The sequence below is a fragment of the Nematolebias whitei genome, chromosome 22, assembly GCF_014905685.2.
Source record: "Nematolebias whitei isolate Nwh7 chromosome 22, NemWhi1, whole genome shotgun sequence".
NCBI lineage: Eukaryota > Metazoa > Chordata > Actinopteri > Cyprinodontiformes > Rivulidae > Nematolebias > Nematolebias whitei.
The window spans coordinates 14,113,026-14,134,860 of record NC_056519.1 but is presented as its reverse complement, the minus strand read 5'-3'; the positions used below and the strand labels follow the sequence as shown (position 1 = coordinate 14,134,860).

The 21,835-nt window shown below is 37.6% G+C and overlaps 1 protein-coding gene across 1 annotated transcript in view; it reads right to left on the bottom strand.

Moving 5' to 3' along the window:
* snd1 (staphylococcal nuclease and tudor domain containing 1) overlaps window positions 1-21,835 on the bottom strand; it is a 205,072-nt gene that overhangs the window by 65,361 nt on the left and 117,876 nt on the right. The window contains exon 17 of the mRNA XM_037696080.1: window positions 3,945-4,133. Coding sequence (XP_037552008.1) covers window positions 3,945-4,133 — 189 coding nt within the window. The remainder of the gene's footprint in view (window positions 1-3,944; window positions 4,134-21,835) is intronic.

Here is a 21,835-nt window from a genome sequence, read left to right as displayed (position 1 = left end):
CACACACACACACACACACACACAAGCACAGCTTGGCTTTTTTCTCCCCCACCCACCCCGCTCTGGGCTGCTGGTGCAGGTGCAGCTCGGCTGGATCTCCCCCTGCTCTAAACTGCCGGTACAAACACACGCAGCTCAGCTGTGTCTCTTGAATTCCACAGTCCATGGACCAAGAAAAGAGGCAGTTGATCAAAGACAGAGCAGTCAGAGAAATTGACTCATTCCTGCAGGAATAGAGGAAGATGAAACACCACATGCTTCGGGGTCAGCTGAAGATACCTTGTCACTAGGCCTGTCAAGATAAAATTCTGTTTTGCGATTGTCTCAGAAATTATTGCAATAAACGATAATATTGTTTGAAATTTGACAATAATTAGTAATTATTGTCAAATTTAAGAAGAAATGTTGGTTCATTTATTTTGCGTGTAGTACCTTTTTTTGACCACCGGATGACAGTATAACACTAAACGAAGGATGGATAGTGAGGGAGCGAGCAGCGTGTCTCTAAGAAAAATGGGAGGGAGGCCCCTTGACATGACATGGGCTGTCTCTCCTTCCTTGTTTGTAGTTATCACAATGGCCAAAGCTCGGAGTGTTTTGAGCTCTTTAGCATAGTATTTTTCACAAAAAGTTTTTAATTAAAAAACAAAACAGTAAACAAGTTCTCAGCTTCTTTTTGCAGAGAAAACAAACTTTTTACAAAAAGGCACAGATTTCAACTGAGAATTTTGGAGCTTTGACAAGACAGAGGTTTCCCCCCCCCCCCCCGAGGTCGACCTGTTAGCTTAACTCATAGCTTAGCTTCTCAGCGTAGCTGCTTTTATTGAAGGGAGAAGAGAAGAAACGATAAAGCCGATAAATGAAAATGAGGTAGATAATTTTTATTTATCATATGATCAATTGATTAATTGATTTGTTTAGTGTGATAGGCCTACTTGTCACAAGTTTTCAAAGTTATACCTCATTTAAAGGCAACATATTTTTGCTGTATGCTACATTTATGCTCATTCAGTTATTTTGGGAAACTGCACCTGCACTTTAGTTTTTGTGGTGGGTTTTGTTGATCTATATTTCGCGCAAACTTCAGAAGGATTATTTTTTATTTTTATACTTTGAGATGAAATACTTTACTTAATTACTTTAAGTAATTTCAGTAAAATTAACCCTTGTTTTTTCAGTTTTTACATAATACTGCAAAGCAACATGTTAAGTTAATTTTGTCAAATGAAAAACTATGATTTCCATTTTTTTTTTGTTATATCACAAAATGTATCGTTATCGTCAGAATGCTCTGAAATATCACATTATATTTGAGCTATATCGCCCGCCCCTAGTTCTCAGTCCACTAAACCAAAATGTTGCTATCTTGAAAAATGTATTACTATCACGTGCAGCATGATGGTTCAAGAAACATAATTATCAGCAAGGCATCTCATATAATACGTGTAGTTTCAGCAATAGGTTTTCTTAAAAAAAAGCCTGACAACTTTTACATTTCTTTGAAAATCAGAACCTTTAAATTTGTTTAAGTAAACCAGGCAAGAAATCAACAAAAAAGGCACAGAGACTGCTTGGCAACAAGGAACAGTTGTACAGAAAACAATTTATCTTCTTGCTGAGTAATGTAAAGGTTCACACTGAGAGCACTGCAATGACAATTTTCACACAGCAACACACTTCAGAGATTTATATGTCTTCGCTATGTAAAAGCAACCAGACCTAGGAATGAACCCAAATCTACAACTCATGTCTCCTTCATGTGGAGCTGTGAAGACTGTTCCAAATATTGTTCCAAGAGGTGCTGATATGCAAGATTATAAACATGCTGAGCCTGGAAAAGGCTCTTCTTTGAACCCGTTGGAATTCTTCAATTAGAGCACAATCACTCTGTCCCATTGGCCTCATTGTAGCAAAATCTCATATTCACTTAAGACATCACAACTAAGCAGTTTTGGTCCGGGATGCTAGTGCAGCAAGCTTCCATCCCCTTTGTTGACCCGGGTCCCTGCTGGACCACCAACGCAAACTTTTCCTTAATAAGTGTGTGCGTGCGTGTGTGTGTGTGTGTGTGTGTGTGCTTTCACACATCTTCAGTGCACTTTATTACAACAACCTTGTTTTCTTGTTGAGGTGCCTGACACAGCAGTACCACTGATGTCTTCTATATCTACAGCAGTAAGGACAATAAAGGGAGGGCAATAAGAAGAAAAGATGAGAAAGGACCCAGTCCACCCTATCTTGTCACTACATTCAAAAAGAATGACCAGGATGTAAAAAATAAAGAAAAAACAAAATGCTATGCACTTGGCTTTTCTAAAGATGGTCCCTACAGGTTAATTAGAGGACCAAGTCCCACATCATCTGCCATCAAATTGCATAGTTCGCATTTGAATGCACATGAAAGTGAGGGCCATGTGCTCTACTGGCAAAACAACCCTCCACAAATACTCACACAAACAAGTCTGGCTGTGGCTGATCTGTCCACTAGTGCCTGTGGCAGACTAAGATCAAACATGATCACCATCTGTCTGGCCTATTCAGGCCCCATTCTGCCCACTTTCCTTATGGCCCTGTCCACTCTCAGGTTAGCTCAAGTCAAAACCTCATGCTTAAAGTCAATCTGTCTCAATGCTGCAAAGGGAACCTGGAAACCTGTAGTGAAATTGTTAAAGGTGTCAGGACAGCAGCTTCTTGCTGTGGTTAGATTTAAGATGGCACGGTCTCTGTGTTCAGGTGGCCAGCAAAATGTTTCTTTTATTTTTTGGAAGTAAAGGTTCGCCTGCGGCCACCTCTCAAGATATTTATCTATATTTGTCAAGGTTTTTAAAAAAAGAAGACACAGATGGAGAGTAATTGTAACAAAAAGAAGAGAGGCAAGAGAAAAACACTGTAGCACCACAGTAACTATGAACATGATACATTTCTAGAAGAGAGAAAGAACACAACCCCTTCCCAGGTCCAACACTACATCACATTTATATGGGAAGAGGAGGCATTTGTGTGTCCTCAAGGACCCAGATAGGTAGAAGTGAGTGGAGGAGTGAGAGAAAAGGAGAGCAAGTGAAAGAAATAAGTTACAGAGATGGAGAGAAGGAGGACACCCGTGACAGCTGGCTGGGCACTTCGTGCATCTGCCAGGGGTGACTCGTGGAGCCATAATGAAAATGCAAGGCGAGATCAGGATCACTGTGAGAGAGGCCTCCATCCATCAAAGAACTCCCATTGAGGGAAGACAACTTCAATGATAACAGCAAATGTGGCTATTTGCCACCCTGGATAGAGCAATTTCACAACACAGGAGCTTTGGCTACAATAAGTTCAGACTGGGTGTTAATACATTTTAGTCAAATTTATGTGCCCACCATAATGACCTAATGTCATTTCTCATGACCAATAAATCACTATTGGGACAAAAGGCTTTATATTTTACTCCTGAATTCTCAATGAACTGCGTTCCCTCAGACTGCATTTCCTGCTTTGCTTATGAAAAGCTAATGAACATCGATGCTGCAGGTGAGAAAAGTAAGACAAATGCAACTGAAGCAGTTTGCAGAAACCATCAGCATGCACTGAAATGAAAATATGTTCATAGGCAGTTCAGACCTAGGACTCCATGGCTCATGTATGTGACAGCCAACCAAATAAATATAGATTTTTCTTTCCACATGCTGCAGGTTACTGTGACAAGTGTGTTTTTCAATAAAATACCTAAGAAAACTGTCACTATGTCTATGCAGGATGTTATCTTGAGCTACCAGTACACCTAAACCATTCTAAACTAGATGCTATCCATGTCATGGCTGAATGAAATTTACTATGGCATTAAAGTGAGGGATGTTCACCATTTGGAAGCTTCATGAAAGTGGTTTGCTGCTTAGAAGTCGAGTCCTCGCTGGGAGTACATAAAGTAGTTTCTACTGTTGTAGCTTCTAAATTAGACCTACCTTTTCTTTCCTCTGCCTGCACACCTCCTCTGCCGAGACCAGGGCTTTGTAGTAGGGGCTGCGCTCTGCTGTAAAGTGGACCTTAGACAGAGCGCTTTCCACAAGCGCCACGGAAAGATTCACGCTCTCAATGTGCAGCCAGCCAATGAAGTTCCCTGCTTTGTCCATGCTCTCCACTTCAACTTCAACCTAGAACACAACATAAGAAAATCAGAAGTTCATTAATATATAGTTTCAAGATTTCATTTGAAGGTATGTCACAGTAAATTAAATGAATGAAGACCTCTGAGTAAATGGTAATGTTTCTAAACAGAGATCAAGGGAGGCGTGCGAGCTTTCAATCGATTCAGGAGCGCACACAGAGATCCTGTTTCACTGCTCTGCAGCAAATATCACAATAAATGGTCTGGGTAGGCATTCGTTTTATTTTCTCGACACACAAAATCCAGCAATGTCCTTTTGTTTTCAAATTAACTTGAGTCCTTGACATTCTTAATCAAGCCTGTCTGCTTTCAACATTGTGTCTACTCACAATAACCACAAGAATCACACGGCCTGCAAAAACAGAGCAGGCTGTTAGCGGCTTTAAATTAGTGTTGAATATGCACTCCAAACTTAATTAAGTCTCTAAATATCATTATACTACTTTTTTTTCCTAGAGTAAATCATATTCAATTAGTGACAGTCAAGCTCCAATTCTTTTAAGTAAACAAATGAGGGCAATGAAAGAGCTAACCCTGCTGACAAAGTAGAAAAGACCTCACGACATTGCTCATAATAGACCATAACTAAATTCTGCCTATTCAGGCTAATTATCTATTCATAACATTTTGTTACATAAGTGATGGACGATCAGGGATTTTTTTTTGCTGAAGTCTAAAGTCAGCGAGAAAGTCAGAGGACAGGTGTGCTTAGGAGATAGAGAAGTCAAGTGATTAAGACTTGAACTGCTTAGCCCTGTAGTCACAAGGGAAATCTGAAAGGAATTAAGTTTGTAAACTGCTCTGCCTTGTTCTCAGCGACAGTAAAAGGCTTTTATTACTGAATGCATTAGATGTTCTATCATTAAGCACAAATCACAACCTATGCAAAGGGCAGAGTCACTCCCGGGATTCACTTTGTACTTTATGTAGGTTAGAGCCACTAAGTTGTCTGAAAAAAGGCATGTATTACACAAAGTCATGCTAGAACACCACTCATTACTGAAAATGTAGTTGAGTGAAAAGTTACATTTAATGCTCAACTGTAAATCATATGTCACACAAATAAAATGGTTAGTGGGATGCCCATAAGGCTTAAGATTCACACCCTGATCAGTTTTAATGTATGTATTCATCTTAACATCTTTTTATTTTTCCAACCAAAAGAAAAACCCAAAATAAAAAAAGATTAAACGCATACAGATTATTTTTTGTGTTTTACGATGCATAATGTAGCAGTTTGTAAATGAATTTAGTTTTTTTTTGTGTTCTCCCCGTCATCTAAGTCACAACCTCTGGGAGGAAGTTGCGGAGCACTAAGTGTAGAATCACTAGACTGAGGAACAGCTTCTACCCTGAAGTTGTTAAGACTCATCAATCCCTAATCAGGATTATAACTGTGAAAAAATAATTATAAAAAAATCTCTGTAATGCAACTTTGATTGTTGATATGTGCTGCTGATTATCCATGCTGCTGATCTCATGCTGCTGACTATTTCATGTTGCTGTGTTCATTCATTCGTACTCATCGAAAACCCACAAAGACTCATGTTCGTGCTGCTGTTGTACGGTGTATTGCTTTGCACCGTTAGTGACTAGCGTATATCTTACATCTTTTAGCGTAATGTTTGATGTTATATCTTAGATCCTTATTTACAGTTTCTTTTTACACTTTATATTTTTGCTATTTTGGGTGTAACTGGGACCCTGTGTACATAATTTCGTTCCACCTCATGTACCACATGTGATGCGAATGACAAAGAACCTTGAACTTCAAACATACAGAAGTACTAAGTAACCATTCACACATTTTGTACAGAAAATGCACACATTTAAATATACTTTTGGAAGAAACAACTTCAGACAGGGTCTTGTCAATAGTTGAGTTTTTCACAATAAATCTGTCCTATGCAAGTTAATAAATTAATATCCACCTAACATCCTTCTTCAGATCACATAGCAGTGGAGACCAGAATTCTGTTGGGGCATGTTATAACATGTAATGTTGTTTTTTATTTGTTTGTTTTTTTGGTATTTATTTTTAATTATTTTGTTGTAAACTGACCTGCCCAAGGCAGAACACTGTTGCAGATTTTGTTGCTGTACTTTTTCCAAGCATTGTGTGCCTCCTTCCTTTCAATAACAACAGTTGTCCTAAACGGGGCATAATTCCCACCAACCAGTACTTCTTGCGAGAAGCAGACCTTATTAGTTTTTGCATTATAGCCCATCATACACAGACTGGCACATTCACAAGCCACATTTTATTACCAACTTTTTTTAATGAAGTTGCAAGTATAGATGTTTACATAATTCCTTCAGCTTAAACTGGAAATTATAATTCATTGTGCTTAATGCGTACATAAAATGTACCTTTTGCATTTATTTTATTAGTTTAGTTAGAAAGTAAGTGGACAAAGATCAAACCACTATTCAATAAAGCAGCTATTCTGAGAGTTGAAAGGGTTTACAAACTTTTTACCAGCTGCTAAAATGCTTTTTTAAACTGTAAAAGTACTCAAACCTTATTACCATATATCTGCTTGTTTTAATTGTGCTTATAAGATTCAGATTTTATTGTTATTGTTGTTTTTCTTTATTGTTTAGAGAAATGACTCATGGTCATGTAGAGAGAAAAAATAAATTAAATGCTTATTTATGTGTTTTTGGACAGGACAGGTTGGGGGTTGTAGAAGCAATGTAGAGAAATTATACTTGTGTCATAATAGAACAAATAAGTTTGTTTCCTCAGACTCAGGAAACTTCATTTACCACATACTGCTAACCTTATGGTAAGAAAATTGGCCTACTACTGACAACAGCACACTGATGACAAGATGGCTACATGTCTCTAGTCAAAACCAACAGGGGTGGTGTTCCTGCATGCAAAACGTATTAATATCAGCAAATGGGCTAACTAAGGAATGTTGACATAATACTAAAATATCAACAAATACATGACAAGGTGTCAAAAGCACACCAGGTTAAATTATGCCCTGTTGTTCAACTAAATGAATAAGACAATGTATGTAATTATGTTTTTCTTAACAGACAGAATGATAGATACCAGATTTATGAACAAAGAAAACCTTGAACACATCAATAAAATAAACTGGTAATTAAACTAGTTGACCTGTCTGGAAGGACCCCACTCAATGACCACTGGAACTGAAACAGGAGTAAGGGGTTAAGAAAATGAATTGGATGGCTGGATGAATATACTAAATTTAAAAATATTTGTTGTAGATTCATGGTTGTCATGATCAAGGCAATAGTAAGAGTAAGAGCTCTAATAGGAACCCCACCCCAAAACAATCAACTTCCACATTAAACAGTATACCCCCTTAAAATAACTTCTAAAATGGCTTTTTATTTATAAACCAAAATAAAGCGAACAACTGTTGCCAATAAGAATTTCATTATCATGTCTTAATGTTTCTAAATAGTTTATCATTATCATATTTTGGAGACTAACAGTTTAACAAAGTTTGGTGGACTCTATCTGCAAACTAGGTTGTAGACTCGCTATTTAAAATGTGTTTTAAACCAATGCTGTGAGGTCAGCTTCTTAAAGAGTTATGTCACTTCTTGATCTCTTGGATGAACTATCACAAATAGAAATAAATTACAACAATAACTAGTTGTAATTTTTGGTGCTACATCATAGTTCCTTTCCCTTTGGAAGTAAATAGGTTTGGTCACAATGTACAAAAGACAGAGGAGGTGAGGGGGAGCTGCTTAGAATAGAGCCCAGATGGTTCCCAGTGGAGGCCTCTTTCGAGCCAAGATGGCTCCCAACGGAACACAAATGGGCTTTGGTAATCTCATAAATGCTGGGATTATGTTGAGCACAGGAGACAAAGGAGAAAAAGGTAGAAAAAAGTGCATGCTCATGAATACTATGTTTATGTGGGTGCAAACACCTGCACTTGTTTGGATTTTCAAAAGTACAAAAGACTGCTTCTTGGTACCAATTAAATAAAACCTGGTCCAAGAGAACATTTTAGGATTGCAGAAGATTAAATTCACTTAGCTGTTTGAAAACGAAGAACAAAAAATAGGGAATGTAGACTGTCGGAGCTAAAGACCACACAAAAGAAGAAGGAAGAAAAAAAAGACTGGACTAGGGATGCACAATATTATCGGCAAGGTACCAGTATCGGCCGATATTAGTGTTAAAGTTCAATATCGGACATTGGCCATTCCATCAAAATAACTCAACAATATAAAATGCGCTGTTTTTGTATGACAACCCAGTGACAAGGATGCCTGCAGCGCCAGCACAACGTGAGGACGTCATGCGCGCCTACCTGATCTGATCACGGAGGAGAGGAAGAAGTCAAAATGTCAGCGGTGTGGAAGTTTCTCTTTTTGTTGAGGATGTCGGATTCTGTTGATTTTTGGACTACATTGAGCCTCTCTACATCATCCCCAGTCAGAGATATTTTTCCAATGTAGTCTTACCAGAGTTACCAGCCATCATTTTCGATGTCATTGAGAACCTAATGGCCGATAGCACTTGGTTGAGTTTTACCACAGACATTTGGACGTCAAGTGTTAGCCCCATTAGCATGATTAGTCTTACGACACAATGGATAGACAAAGGCTTTGAACTTAAAAAGGCTGTCCTTCATGCACAAGAGTGCAGAGGATCCCACACTGCAGGAACCCGGAATGAGCCTCCACAAGTGAGACAGCATCGCAGGTGACTAATGCTAATAAATAATATTTAACACTTTTCATTTAATATAAGTTAAAGTGCTATGCATATCATATGGTTGCTACTGAATATATGTCACCAGCTCTTACAGCTGTTACACAATTTTTGTAGCAAATAAGTCTAAATAAGAGGGCTATGTTCTGAAAAAGTATATAAAATATTGGCATTGGTTATTGGCCAAATAAGCTTTAACATATCAGCATATCGGCCAAAGATCCAATATCATGCATCCCTAGACTGGACACTAAAAAAAAAAGGAGGGCAAGCAATAAATTGTCCTCTGATCAACTCATCCACAAGTGAATTTAGGATACCTGAAAAGCAAACTGGACAAATAGGCAATGTTTGTTGAGAACAGTGTGTTCCAATTACACTTCAAAGCCATTTAGAAACCCATGAGGTCCAACCTGGCACAAATAGAAACTCAACCTAAGTACCGGTACTACTTTGAGCATACATTACGATGTATGCATTTTCTCATCAGGAAAAGAGCAGGCTGAGTATATCTTGCAAAACCACACAGGAGAATAATCGGTACAACAGAGCTTTCAATCACGTCTGGCAGCAGCTCTGCCATAATTTTCATAAGCTTTAGTGCATGTTGCAATTACTGAGATCATAGTTATCACCGCAGAGATTTAACTTTGTGGCAAATTACCAGTTGGGATCGTAAAAGTTTAAAGGCCATGTTGCAGACCATCACAAACGCACCATTTGTTTACTGTATAGCTCCAGCTGCTGGTGTGTGCTGAAATGTGCCTGTCTACGTATTTTGGTGCAAGACTGACAGAAAGGGTGTGAGTCAGTCCGTGTGTACTTTCTTGTCAAAGTGTGCTCAGTAATGTGCAAATGCAAGCAGTGAATACTGTCTGGCAGGTGCAGACGTATGGGAATGTCTTCATTCATTCTCATTAGGAAACAAGGTGGCAGCTCCTTTTGTGGCAGCCGTTCTCTCCCACTTAGCTGGCCACTCTCAACTCTCTGCTTGTTGGTGTTCTTAACGGCCATAATTCTTGAGTAGTAGGCTTTATGCTGCAACTCCCTGTAACAATGAGTAACGGCATCAGATTTTTTAGTCTTTTCTACTACTTCATGTCTCTTGTGACCCCAACTTAAACAAGACAAATAAAATACAAGTAAAAAAGGCACTTAAATCACTTCCACATAAGCCATCCATCAAATATGGGCTTTGTGAAAATTGAGCGATAATGGTAAGTGCAGTGCATGTATGTATATAGGCATTCCTTGACAGTAACAGAAACATTAAACCTCCCTATGCAAGAAGTGCAATGACTTAACTAGGAAGCAAAGCGAGGACAGGGCAACCTGTACATACCTACATATTCATTTATATGCCTAACAGAGTACAGATTTTTTCAGCACACAAGCAGAATTGGACATATTTCAATTTGAGATTCCAAAATTAAATGTCTTATGTATTTATTTGTGAACAAGCCATTGTTAAGAATCTAATTTAACCAAAAGCACATCATCTGTGGGAAAGTTTGAACTAAGTGAAGTATCAAAGTTAGGCAATTATAATATCTGTAGGGTAGAGGCACAAGAGGCGTAGCCCAATTGAGCTTCATCACAAATGTCTCACAGAGGAAACATTTTGGTTTACTGTACAATAATATGCTTATAATGAGGACTTGCAGGACTCATTTGAAAACACAACAATGCTTTGTGAAGTTATTCAGTCTGGCTGAGCTAATTAACCAAAACTAAGTTGCACCGTGAATCAAACTGTCAAAAGCATCAGCTGAGCAGGGAGCAAATTATTAGACAATTACTACAAGGTGATAAATACACTATGAGTGTGAAGCAGTTGCTCAAAGCCATGACAGCTATGTGACAAGAAACTTCCTTGGACTAGAGTGATCCAATAATGTGCGTCTACAAGTGAGAGTTTGAGATTAGGAATGCAACACGTGTGAGATTTTGCATCTGTTATATTTGAAATCTTGTTTGCAAAGTAGAGAACATGAGTGAAAACTCTGCAGTGCTCTAGCTGTTTCAAAAGTGTTATTGACTATCACAATACTAAAGAGAAGCCACAAACAACAACATGTTGCCTTCAAGAAAAATTAACAGATTACCAGCTGTGCAAAGGCATTACGTAGGTTTATATTTTGCTGTTAAAAGAGATGAGTAGAACTGCCTAAAAACAGATAGAGACGTGGTCTAATTACTCAAAATAAACAATTTGCTTATATGTATATGGACATTTAACAAAATTGAAGCTCCCAGTCACTGGGTTTGAAATAGCTAAATGTGTTAGTATGTTAAGGTTTAACAGTGAGAGGAAAGGGCCAATCAGTTTCAAGAGAAATCCATAAATATAGATTACCTTAAAAAGAGAGAGACGAGAAGGAAAGAAAGAAAATAAATTAATGAATTAAACTACTATTGATTCTTTAATGGCACAGATCTGGCAGGGATGTAAATAGCGTGTTAATGGGGCCTGTAATTAAAAAATATATACCTTGCCATGCAAAGATAGAAAGCACAATTGTAGCTAGTAATAAAAAGTAGTGAGTGGGCAAACAGTAAATTATGAGCAACTTGTTCATTTTTATTCTAACTATATAAAAAGGACAGTTTTTTTGCTATACTTCATAACAAGTTCCCTTTATCACTGTGATCACACATCCACACAAAAATAATAAGTTTATCCCTCAAGTAGAGCTTTGAAAGAGGGAAAGCATCCCAATTACTCTATGACACCATGCAAGTTTAAGGGTTCAACCTGAAGCACAGCTAAAACTATTAAATTAAAAAGCTCCTTGGGTGCATTAACAACTAGACTCCAGAGTTAGGAAAATTATTATATTAAAAACATTGTTAAATAAAAATCGTAAAAGGGAGTACGAAAAAAATAAAAACGTAAATGTTAAATAAAACAGCTTGTCCGAACAGCTGTGGAAATAAAATTGGAATAATAAAAAGGTCCCCACAGTAAAAGAACAAATAGGATGAAATGTTGAAAGAAAGTAAGCAGATTTCCATTTAGAGTGTGTTGTAAGGTGAGGATTGGCCTCACCTTGGCAGGATATTGCTGTTCAGAGTGCTCACTTCAGAGCTCAAGTGTGTTTCAATCTAGCTGTGTAAACAATTTGGTGGCAGAAGAACAGTTTTAACCCCAGCAACTCTACTCCCTCACATGACCAGTATGGGTAATAAAAGCTGTAGTTGCATCATGAAAAGTTAAGCAGTTACTGGCATTAAAGAAAATCAACCAGTGTATCTTATAGTTGTCTAGATCAAACTGTTTTACCCTGACCAGCCCTGTCAAAGTCATTCAAATATGAAAAGAAGCAACAAAAATTTCTAGATGCTTAAGTTCATAAAGATCTTCCAGTTCAACACCAATTGCAGCAGTTTTGCTTGGCAGTAAAGACTATATTTGATAAAGAGAGGAAAATGCATCTTGGATTAACACACCATTTGCTTTTGAAGGTCTGCAAACAAAAATAGCCAAGCAATATTAGGATGAAACCTACACATAGGACAGGAACATATTTGTGTGCATCTGCCTGTGAGAAGAGACTCCCAGGGTGATCAATGTGACTCAGGGTGTCCCATGCATCACTGTCAGTAGCAGGCTGTTGTCTGTTGAGGACAAGACTGGGAAAAGTCAAACAGCTTTTCAAATGGCAAGGGCCATTAATGGTCAGGTAAGCAAGCAGGATTCCCACCATTAAACTCGCCTGATCCCCATTAATGAGATTTTCTCTCATCAATAGATAATTGATGTTGCCCTGCATCACCAAGAAAAGGAAAAGCAGGTGAGCAAGCATGGGTTTGTGGCAAGGGTTAAGAGAGAGAGAAACGGAACATAAAATACATGGCATGCTGCAAAGACGACAAAAATGTGTACCAATATAAACCTGTTGTCCATATAATTATTTTAGTATAGCTTGACTCAGCTTTTCAAGCAATAACCACTTTATATTTAATGCGTTCAAATGGAACACTATAAAGATTGAGGAAAAAATGTGCAAATGTCATAAAGTGGATAAGCTTTACTACAAAAATGGTCCTGAAGACCACTTACAGCTTATTCACATGATCATACTACCAATTTATTGATTATTGGCAGAGTTGACAAGAGTCTAGGACTGCAAAGTAGCCACAGATACAAGTCTGATATACAAAACGATGACTGCAAAACTTGATAAGCAACAATGTTTAAGATATTGTGCTTATATAACTTAAAAATGAACGTGCTAGACTTTAACAGATATGAAGAAATGTAAGTCAATTCTATGAAGAGAAGTGTTTCAGGAGGGTCTTAAATAATCTTTAAAACCTTTGCAGAGACTGAGTCGAACAAAATGTGGAAAACGAAAGCAGATGTCCACAGCAGGTCAAGCAGGCCCAACTCTTATGCTGCCCTCAGGATGACCCACAGCAGGCTACTAAAAGAATGCAATAAATTATGAAAAGAAATTTCTGCTTGGAGATTTGGGCTGACTGCACAATGCATTTTAAAGAGGGCTATTGTCAAAAGAAATTTGTCCTTTTGCTGGTAGCATAAAATCTAAAAACAAAATGTCTTTGCATTTTTTATTATCATGAAGCTTTCTGCTGAGTTATGAACTGTCCTTCAATGTGTGGGAGATTAAATTCACTAAGTTAGAGAATGTAGCCAGTATACTTTAAGGCTCTTACTTTTATTGTGCTTATCAACATACTTTTTACCAAATAAACCTAGAACACAGTTTTGATCATTTGATATTTGTGTTGAACTTCTCTTTAAGGCCACTAAAAGACATGAAGGAATCAAGCCCCATAGAAGCGAAGTGTTTAGTTAAGTCATTGCACAGAAAAAGGTCACTGATATTGAGTAATACAAGACCACTAAAAATAGGTCTGACAAGATAACGCATCAGTTTTGGCCTTAATAATTAATCAATAGTTGGTTAATCCTTAAAATAACAATAGCCAAAGTTACAGCCTCCTTCCCAAGTGCATTACCTGGAGCCTTCTAGTCCACTGATCACCCAAAAACTGTTTTTGTACATACACCTAATGTTAAGAAGCGTTAACAGGAGAAATGCCAGATTGTATACATCAGAAAACCAATTGTTTCAAAGAAGGCATAAAGATAAAAATTGCACATGTCAGCAAACCTAATCATGCTAAACATGTAGTTAAATTAGCTTATAGATTATTTGTTATCCAGATGGAAGAATAGCACAAGCACAACATGTAGCTGAGCATAAGTACGGATGCGCATTGGCCTCAATGTCCTGGTTATTAAAATCAATAACAGCAATAACTACAATCTATTTCCTTTTTAAAAGAGGGATGACATGCCATGCCAGTCGATGAATATTGAGCTACATTTGTATTATTGCCAATATGATACAATTACCTTTAACTGAATGGTGTGAGGGTGCAGGTGGGAAAACACAATTGATCTGGGTAAATCGAGTGTTTGTTAAAACCAAGTCACACAGCAATGTGAGAACAATTACTTTAAAATCATTTCAGGTTTTGTAAGAAGATTAACAGATACCCATTTGGCTTTTAGTGACCAAAAAGACGTCAATAAGTAGAAAAATGGCATTCCCTAAAGAACTTGATTAACCACGTTTCCTACGTGGTTTTAATTTTTTTCTCCATTTAGTTCCCAGAGGTACAATGTGTTCTGGGTACAGATATTTAACTTCCTCAAGGCCCTAGGGGTGCTAGAAACCCATGAGGAGAGGTAAGAGTCCAGATCTTCAAATTGCTGCTTGAAGCAGTAAAAGCTTGGTGGGAACAGTCAAGCCACATTGAGCACATCTAGAAGGGGTCAAAATTATTGGAGGGGGCATTAAGCTACATTGCCTTGCAAAATGACAGCACTGCTTTCCAACAGATCCATTTACACCTCTGAGTGCTGAACCGATGGAGTTTTGGTCATTATTTTGCAATCAACGAGGAGCACAGCAACAAAGACATGAGGCAAGTGGAAATGAAAGTGACATGTTTTTACAACTGATTTTGAGTGCTGATGAAATGGAAGAGCACTCATTCTGTGAAATGGGGAGATTGCCATTTAAATTTAAGCAGTGGCTTCTTTTTCCCCCCAGATGAACAGTATATTGCACAAGTAACTAAATTTGTAGTTAAACAATTCTATAAATAATTTGGAATTACAATACAGTTTCCTTGTCACTTTTGTCTACAATTTTATAAAACTACACTGGTTCCAGAATGCAAAACTGTATTTTTAAGTGCATCCATCCATCCATCATCTTTACCCACTTCTTCCTTTTCGTGTCATAAGGGTCAATGTAGGGATGGACGATATGGCATAAAATACGGCAAGCCGGCCGTAGTTAGCTTGTAGCGTTGCTACTTAGGTCTCGAAGAAAGGACTTTAACACCACTTAGCACAGTTTTCAACAAAAAAAAGTGACAATTACATCTGACAACTTTGATTTTACATCAGACAGCATTAATGTGGTTAGCCGGTAGAATACAGATCTCTATCATAGGCTAAATGTCTATCGTTTCTACCGTGTACCATATATAATCGCACATTCCAAGGTCAATGGTACCTATATCCAGCAATCACTGTGCAAGAGGCGGGATACAACCTGGACAGGTCTCCAGTACACGAGTAAAAATAGAACATACCGACATTGTTCTTTAAAACTTGGTCAGTGCTGTAAGATTAAATAATTCCGTAGTTCTGATAACTACTGAAAATGAATAGTGATTATTGGGCTGTTCTGAAACTGCAAATGAAGTATCACATGATTAGCTGTGACCAGAAATTAGCAAATCACTGAGTTACGTATTTGAGTGATTACTGTTTACAATGAAAGGGGGGGGGGGGGGGGGGGAGGGTCACCTTGTGATTTAGTAAATTTGCAAAATAAAAATATGCTCTGGTAGAACAACAAACACTTCTTAGAAAAAAAATTGCAAGTTAATTCCGAGATGTTTGACGAAGGTGATTTGTTGTCATGTCTTCATTAACACAAAGTTTTTTCAACTGTTTGCAAAATCTGGCCCTGAGGCTTAGTTCACTACACATGGTACCTTTTAATGTGCCTTAAATCCAAAACAAGAGGGGATAAACTGTTCAGACTCTTCTTAGTGACACTTTCATCTTCAACCAAACCAACCCCATGTGGGTCAGATTCCTCATTCCACTTGTTGCAGTATTTATTTATTTATTTACTTTTTTCAAATCACAACAAAATACCCATGAGTTAAACAACATCCACATAGAAACAGTATGGTTTGGTTTATTGTCTGACTAATTCACTTTACCCTCAGGAAAGATTTTATAAAGTACTACTAAAGCAAATCTATGGTATTTGATTTCTCTATCTATTTATTATATGTAGAAAGGAGTTGAATTTGACATGGGCAAAAAAAAAAACCTTCACAGCTCTGTGACAAAAAAACATTTTTTCTCTCTCTAGAATTGTGGCAATGTTATTAGGGCTCAATGACCTCAGGGAGAAGAGATGGCAAGCCAACGCAAGACAGGCCACGGAACAATCATCATTTGTCTCCACCTTTCTTTCTATCCGCTTCCACCAGTTGACATGCCAAATGGCATCACCAGCTTGCGTCACTCAAAAAGCCATTTCTGTCCTCTCAGAGCCTAGCTGTGCTGACAAAATGCGACAATGAGAGAAAAAAAAAGAGGGGAAAAAAGCAGAAATATGCTTTTTTTTTTTTTTCTATCGAGGCTTTTTGTCAATTTCTGGGTGCTTGTCAAAACTAGATGCAGTGCCGAGCGGCAAGGCTAGGTGGAGAGTTTTTAGGTAGGGGTTGAAGTTTGAGCATTACACAAGTGGTGGTGTTGAGCTTCTGAAGAGCTACTTCATGTTGCTGTGAAACAGCAGTACAGTAAAGAGTTGTCATAAGTAGCTGGAGGCTGCCAAGGGTCTGACAGACACATCCATTTAACTGCATTTGTTCTAGATGCATACCTAATTTGTAAAAGATAACAAAAGAACAAGCTTGGTTTTAAGTGGAAAATTGTGTTCAAGGCAACTGTGTGAGCTGAGGAAAGACATTGCCAGCTAATATCAATTGCTCATGCCAACAGGTAGTCAAAGATTAAATAGAAAACTCTGACCCCATTCAGAGGCATACAGGGTGATACACCTCTTGAGACAAATCACTACTTTGTCATGCTTCATTTTTGGCCGTCTTATTTAACCCTGTCTCATATTCAATCACATTTAAATGACCAGTGATGATCAACAAATGAGATAGGGGTTCTGAGGTGTGTGCTTTGTGATAGTGTGTGAAAATGATTGGAGATGGAAGGGTAATTACTGAATCAAATAACTGCTACTACGAAACCATGCTGTTAGTCAGTTGCTGGACTACAAATGACCATCATTGGCAGATTTCATTTCTTAATTTTTATTCAGATGTACATTTTGACCAAGTTGACTTCTATCACAGTCTTTCATGTGAACAGTGTGTGCCAAATGAATAAAACCACCACCACTCTGGCACCAGTTCTTGATTAAGACACCCACCTTTTATGTACATAGTATTACAGGACTGAACCCTGATACAATTGTAAATATCGTCACTAGCTGGAAATTTAATACATTTTGGTCAATATTAGACTTTATGATAAATTTCACTGCAAGATAATTAAATTTTATTTATAGTGTGGACTTGCTAAAACTATAATATAGCATGCACATATGCACTATTGCAAAGAGTATACTATTAAAAATGACTAGATGAGCACTGGACTTTTTGTCCATTTCAGTGGGCTTCAAATGCCTTGATTTTGGAGAAAAGTGGAAATAAAATTAGGATAACAGTTGTGGAATGAGTTGAGTCTGCAAAACAAAACTAATCAAAAATGCAGAGGAAGGGAAAAATTAAGGGGAAAAAAAACGTATTACAAATTACTGTTGTCTTTTCGTCTGTCTTCCAAGACTGCAGAAACATGGCAGTGCAGTTAAAGAGGTATAGTTTACCTACAGAGTCAACAAAGAGATGGGAAACAGATAAATAAATGAAGCAAAGTTTTGTTCAAGTTTTGGGATGATGCACTGCAAGGATGGGGTGACGGTACAAGCATCTATATTATATAATATTAACTTAACAGTTTCTTTTCCCCTTTAGATTTAGGATCCTTGCTTTCTATCCACAACAAAGTTGTCCAAACCTAAGGAGAATGATAAGTTATGGATCAGTCATTATTCAATTTTAATTGTTCTCATTTATAGCTTTTCTTCAGCTAAAACTCGTGTCAAAACCAGCAGCAAATCATTTCCCATTCCTTTTATTCATGGACAATACATGCAAGACGCGTGAATCATGTACATGAAGACCATGGCTCATTCTAAACACAATACATGTACAAAATACCAGGAAGATAGAATCATTCACAAGGTTATGTGAACAAAAGGGAACTGAATGTACCTTCAATATAAGTGATGTCATTTTACTTTGTTGCTATGAATAAGGCTACATTCACACTGCAGGCCAGTGTGTCCCAAGTACGGATGTTTTTGTCCATATGTGACCCATATCTGAATTTTTAATGACAGTCTGAACGTGACAAATCTATAATTGTTGAAAATCTGACCAAGGTCTTTTTCATACGTGGTACTGAATTGGATACTTATGCAATGTTTTTCAAGCGATTGCAGTCTAAACAATAATGCTGCATTTCATCTGACTTTTATGTCATTGTGGTAGCTTATGTACAATCAGTTCCAATTGCATAATAACTTAAGAATTACACATGAGTAGCACCCACTATTTACTGTGCTGCGTGACATCAAGTTCTCTTATGCGTGTGACGTCCCATTATTTATGTGCATGCAGGTTGCCTCTGATCTTTTGTGTGTGTGTATATATATATATATATATATATATATATATATATATATATAATGAAGGTCGCATTTTGATAATAATGTGAACCACCAAGCAAATAAATTGGATCTAAGCAAAGGATTGGAATTGAGCGTTCGGATTCCACACATGTAGTGCAAACATAAGATAAGATAGAACTTGATCCCATAGCCTTATTCTCGTTCTGACATGGAGTAATATCAAAGAACTGAATTACAGTAAATGAGGCCAAACTCACTGTTTTGAGGATCACAGCAATAAGCGAGTTTGTGATGGTAGAAAGATGCTTTATTTACATTTGTAAACACCACTGTATGATTGAAAAATAATGTCATCAACACACAAAATCAGACATAACACTGGTGTTCCTAAAGTTTAAATAGAAATAAACTTATAAATATATACATGTTTGTTTATTAATGTATACAACTGTGGCACTTTATTCATTATAGCATTCAACATTACTCAATTTCCTAGTTTCACAAAATGATAATACAAAGAGAAAAAAAAAGCCAAATGAAAGACTAAAAGTAGCTTCGTAAACCTATGTTTATTAATTATGAATAAAAACTTGCAAAAGTTACTCTAATACACAGAGTGCCACAGCACTCTTTGTAATTAATACCAATTGTGTCAAAATCAGTTATCCATACTGTATGTAATTTCAACTATCTGTAATTTTCAAGTCAAAATTATGATTTTCATCAGGATGTCAAACAGGATGGTTTAATGAAAGTGAAATCAATGTATACCAAGGGAAATTACCACTGTTCATCCATGTGTCAAGCTAGTCCTCTGTGTGCTGTGCAAGTGTAGAGCAAGGGGTGATTATTGAAAAAATAACTGGGTCACACACCAATAAGCACAACTAGGGTGCAAGTGGCCTAGACTGATGCCATCAGTTAGGGAACTGACAGAGTCCAGGGAAAGAGCAAGAGTAAAAGCGGTGGTGGCCTGTGAGCAACATGGGTTGATTTATCCACCACTAAATAATCACAGAAGCACAAAATGTGAGAGAATGCCAATACATAAGTGTGCATTTTGCTGCTAAATGTAAAGATGACTGATTACGATGTGATTTGTAAATCCAGCAGAATTCGTTTGAATTTTTGAAAAGCTCAACAGCCCTGAGAATGAATTCCCTTCGCTCATTTTCTGTGTCCCTGAAAGATATTTCATCAGAAATCCACAGACGTATTCATGGTTGAACAACTTTACGCAGAAACCATCATTGGACAATTTCTAATGGAATTTTATTTGCAAACATTCTCTAGCAGTTAAAACAAGTTGACTTTGCCAGCTGTTAAAAAAAATTTCCATCCTATAAACAGAAATCTGAGTTTTGATCATAAAACTGTATTTGTCTATAAAAAAAAGAACACAGGCAACTCGGCACACTACTGGGAAAGCAGGTTATTAAAATGTGCAGTCGATTGACTCCTAAAATGTTCAGCTCAGCAAATGCAAGCAAAAAGTGCAAGCTCCCAAACAAGCTGTGCCTGTTTGATCCAGGGCAGACGTGCCAGCAACCATTGCACAGTAAGTCATTCGAAAAGTATGTCATCGTGCCGCATGTGCATCAACATTGTCGTTAAAATGTTGACTGTCTACTAATCGCTTATTACCTATTTTTACTCCTGCCATCCCATTTTTAATACCCCTAAGCTATGTAGAAGTGCCAACTGAACAAAGGAATTAACTGCAAAATAAGGCCGTGTGTGTACGCATCTCAAATATGCCTAGATTAGCAGGATTTTGATACAACAGCTAGATGTAGAATATATTCACTGTCATGTGTAGACTCAGCGTTTAGTCCAGATTGTAAAGTCACCATCTCTAAAAGTTTTCTAGTTTTATGGAATTGTCATTTTGGCTCAATTCTGTCATTTATTAACAAATTATTGTCAGAAAGGTGTTGAACATGTGGGAAACAGAAAATCAATTACTTCTATAAAGCGATGGAAGTGTTGCTCAGCCCTCACATACCATTACATACACCTTTTCCTCATGCGTTCACTGGCACAAACATGTGCCCATGCAGAGGGTTGATTTGAAGGACTATCAAAAACCCACCCTTTCACTATCTTTAGTGAATGTAAGCAGGCAGTGTGGAAGGACCTGTTCTGATAGAATGGCGTGTTGCGTTATTGACTTCAATTTCGAAAGTGCTGCCTGCTGCTTTCCCCCACCCACCCATCGTTTCATAGCAGAGACCCTGCTGATCCCCATCCACAATCTACTTCCTTGAGGGGAAATCCCTGATTGCATTTCTACAGAAAACACAGGGTCAAAGAGCATAGATTTTAGATGATGCAGAGAGTGTAGATACAGTGTCGTTGGAGAGTGGGTGGGTCCTTGCTTCTCTTGATCCCTTTTCATTCCCCTCTGCTCTTTTTCTTCACATTACCTCAGTCCTCTAGACTTTTCATGGTCATTTAGCAATAAAGTCAACATCCACTCAGGTGTCTCTCAAGCTTAAGCCCTCCCCATCCTGCATTGTCTGCTACCTGCTTGGTTGAACAGCTGCTGAAGTATTATATTGTTGAAGGCTGCAGGTACAGCAGCACCATTCAGTGCCGTGCTGGCTGTACTCATGGATTAGACACACTTAGCTAGGTTTCTCAAATCCCAAGTGTAAAAAATGCACAAAAACCTTGGATATGACACAAAAAAGGGCTTGTCATTTACTAGTTAAAAACAAAGACACTGGTACACATCAATATAAACTTTAAACATGTTTTTTTTTTTTTTTTTTGCTGTATATACAGTATAGCTCAGGTGAAACAATGAAAGAAAAGAAAAGTTGCAATGTACACATGACAACTGAGAGACATTATGCGCATGAGCATTAGATGGAACAATTGACCACAAAGTAGAAAATCCAATATCCGTAATGAAACTCAACTTGGAAACATACAAGACAAACATTTATTTTCTACACTTTTACTTTTGCAAGATCTAAGACGGTATCACTTTCTGAAGACAAATGTTTTACAGAAAACACAACTGTGGTAATGTTGCATGTTCAATCCTGCAGAAGCAAATATATTTAACAAAGCAAAGTAATATCTGCAATGTGCAATTGATCACAATTGGAACTAATTGGAATTAGAACTCACATT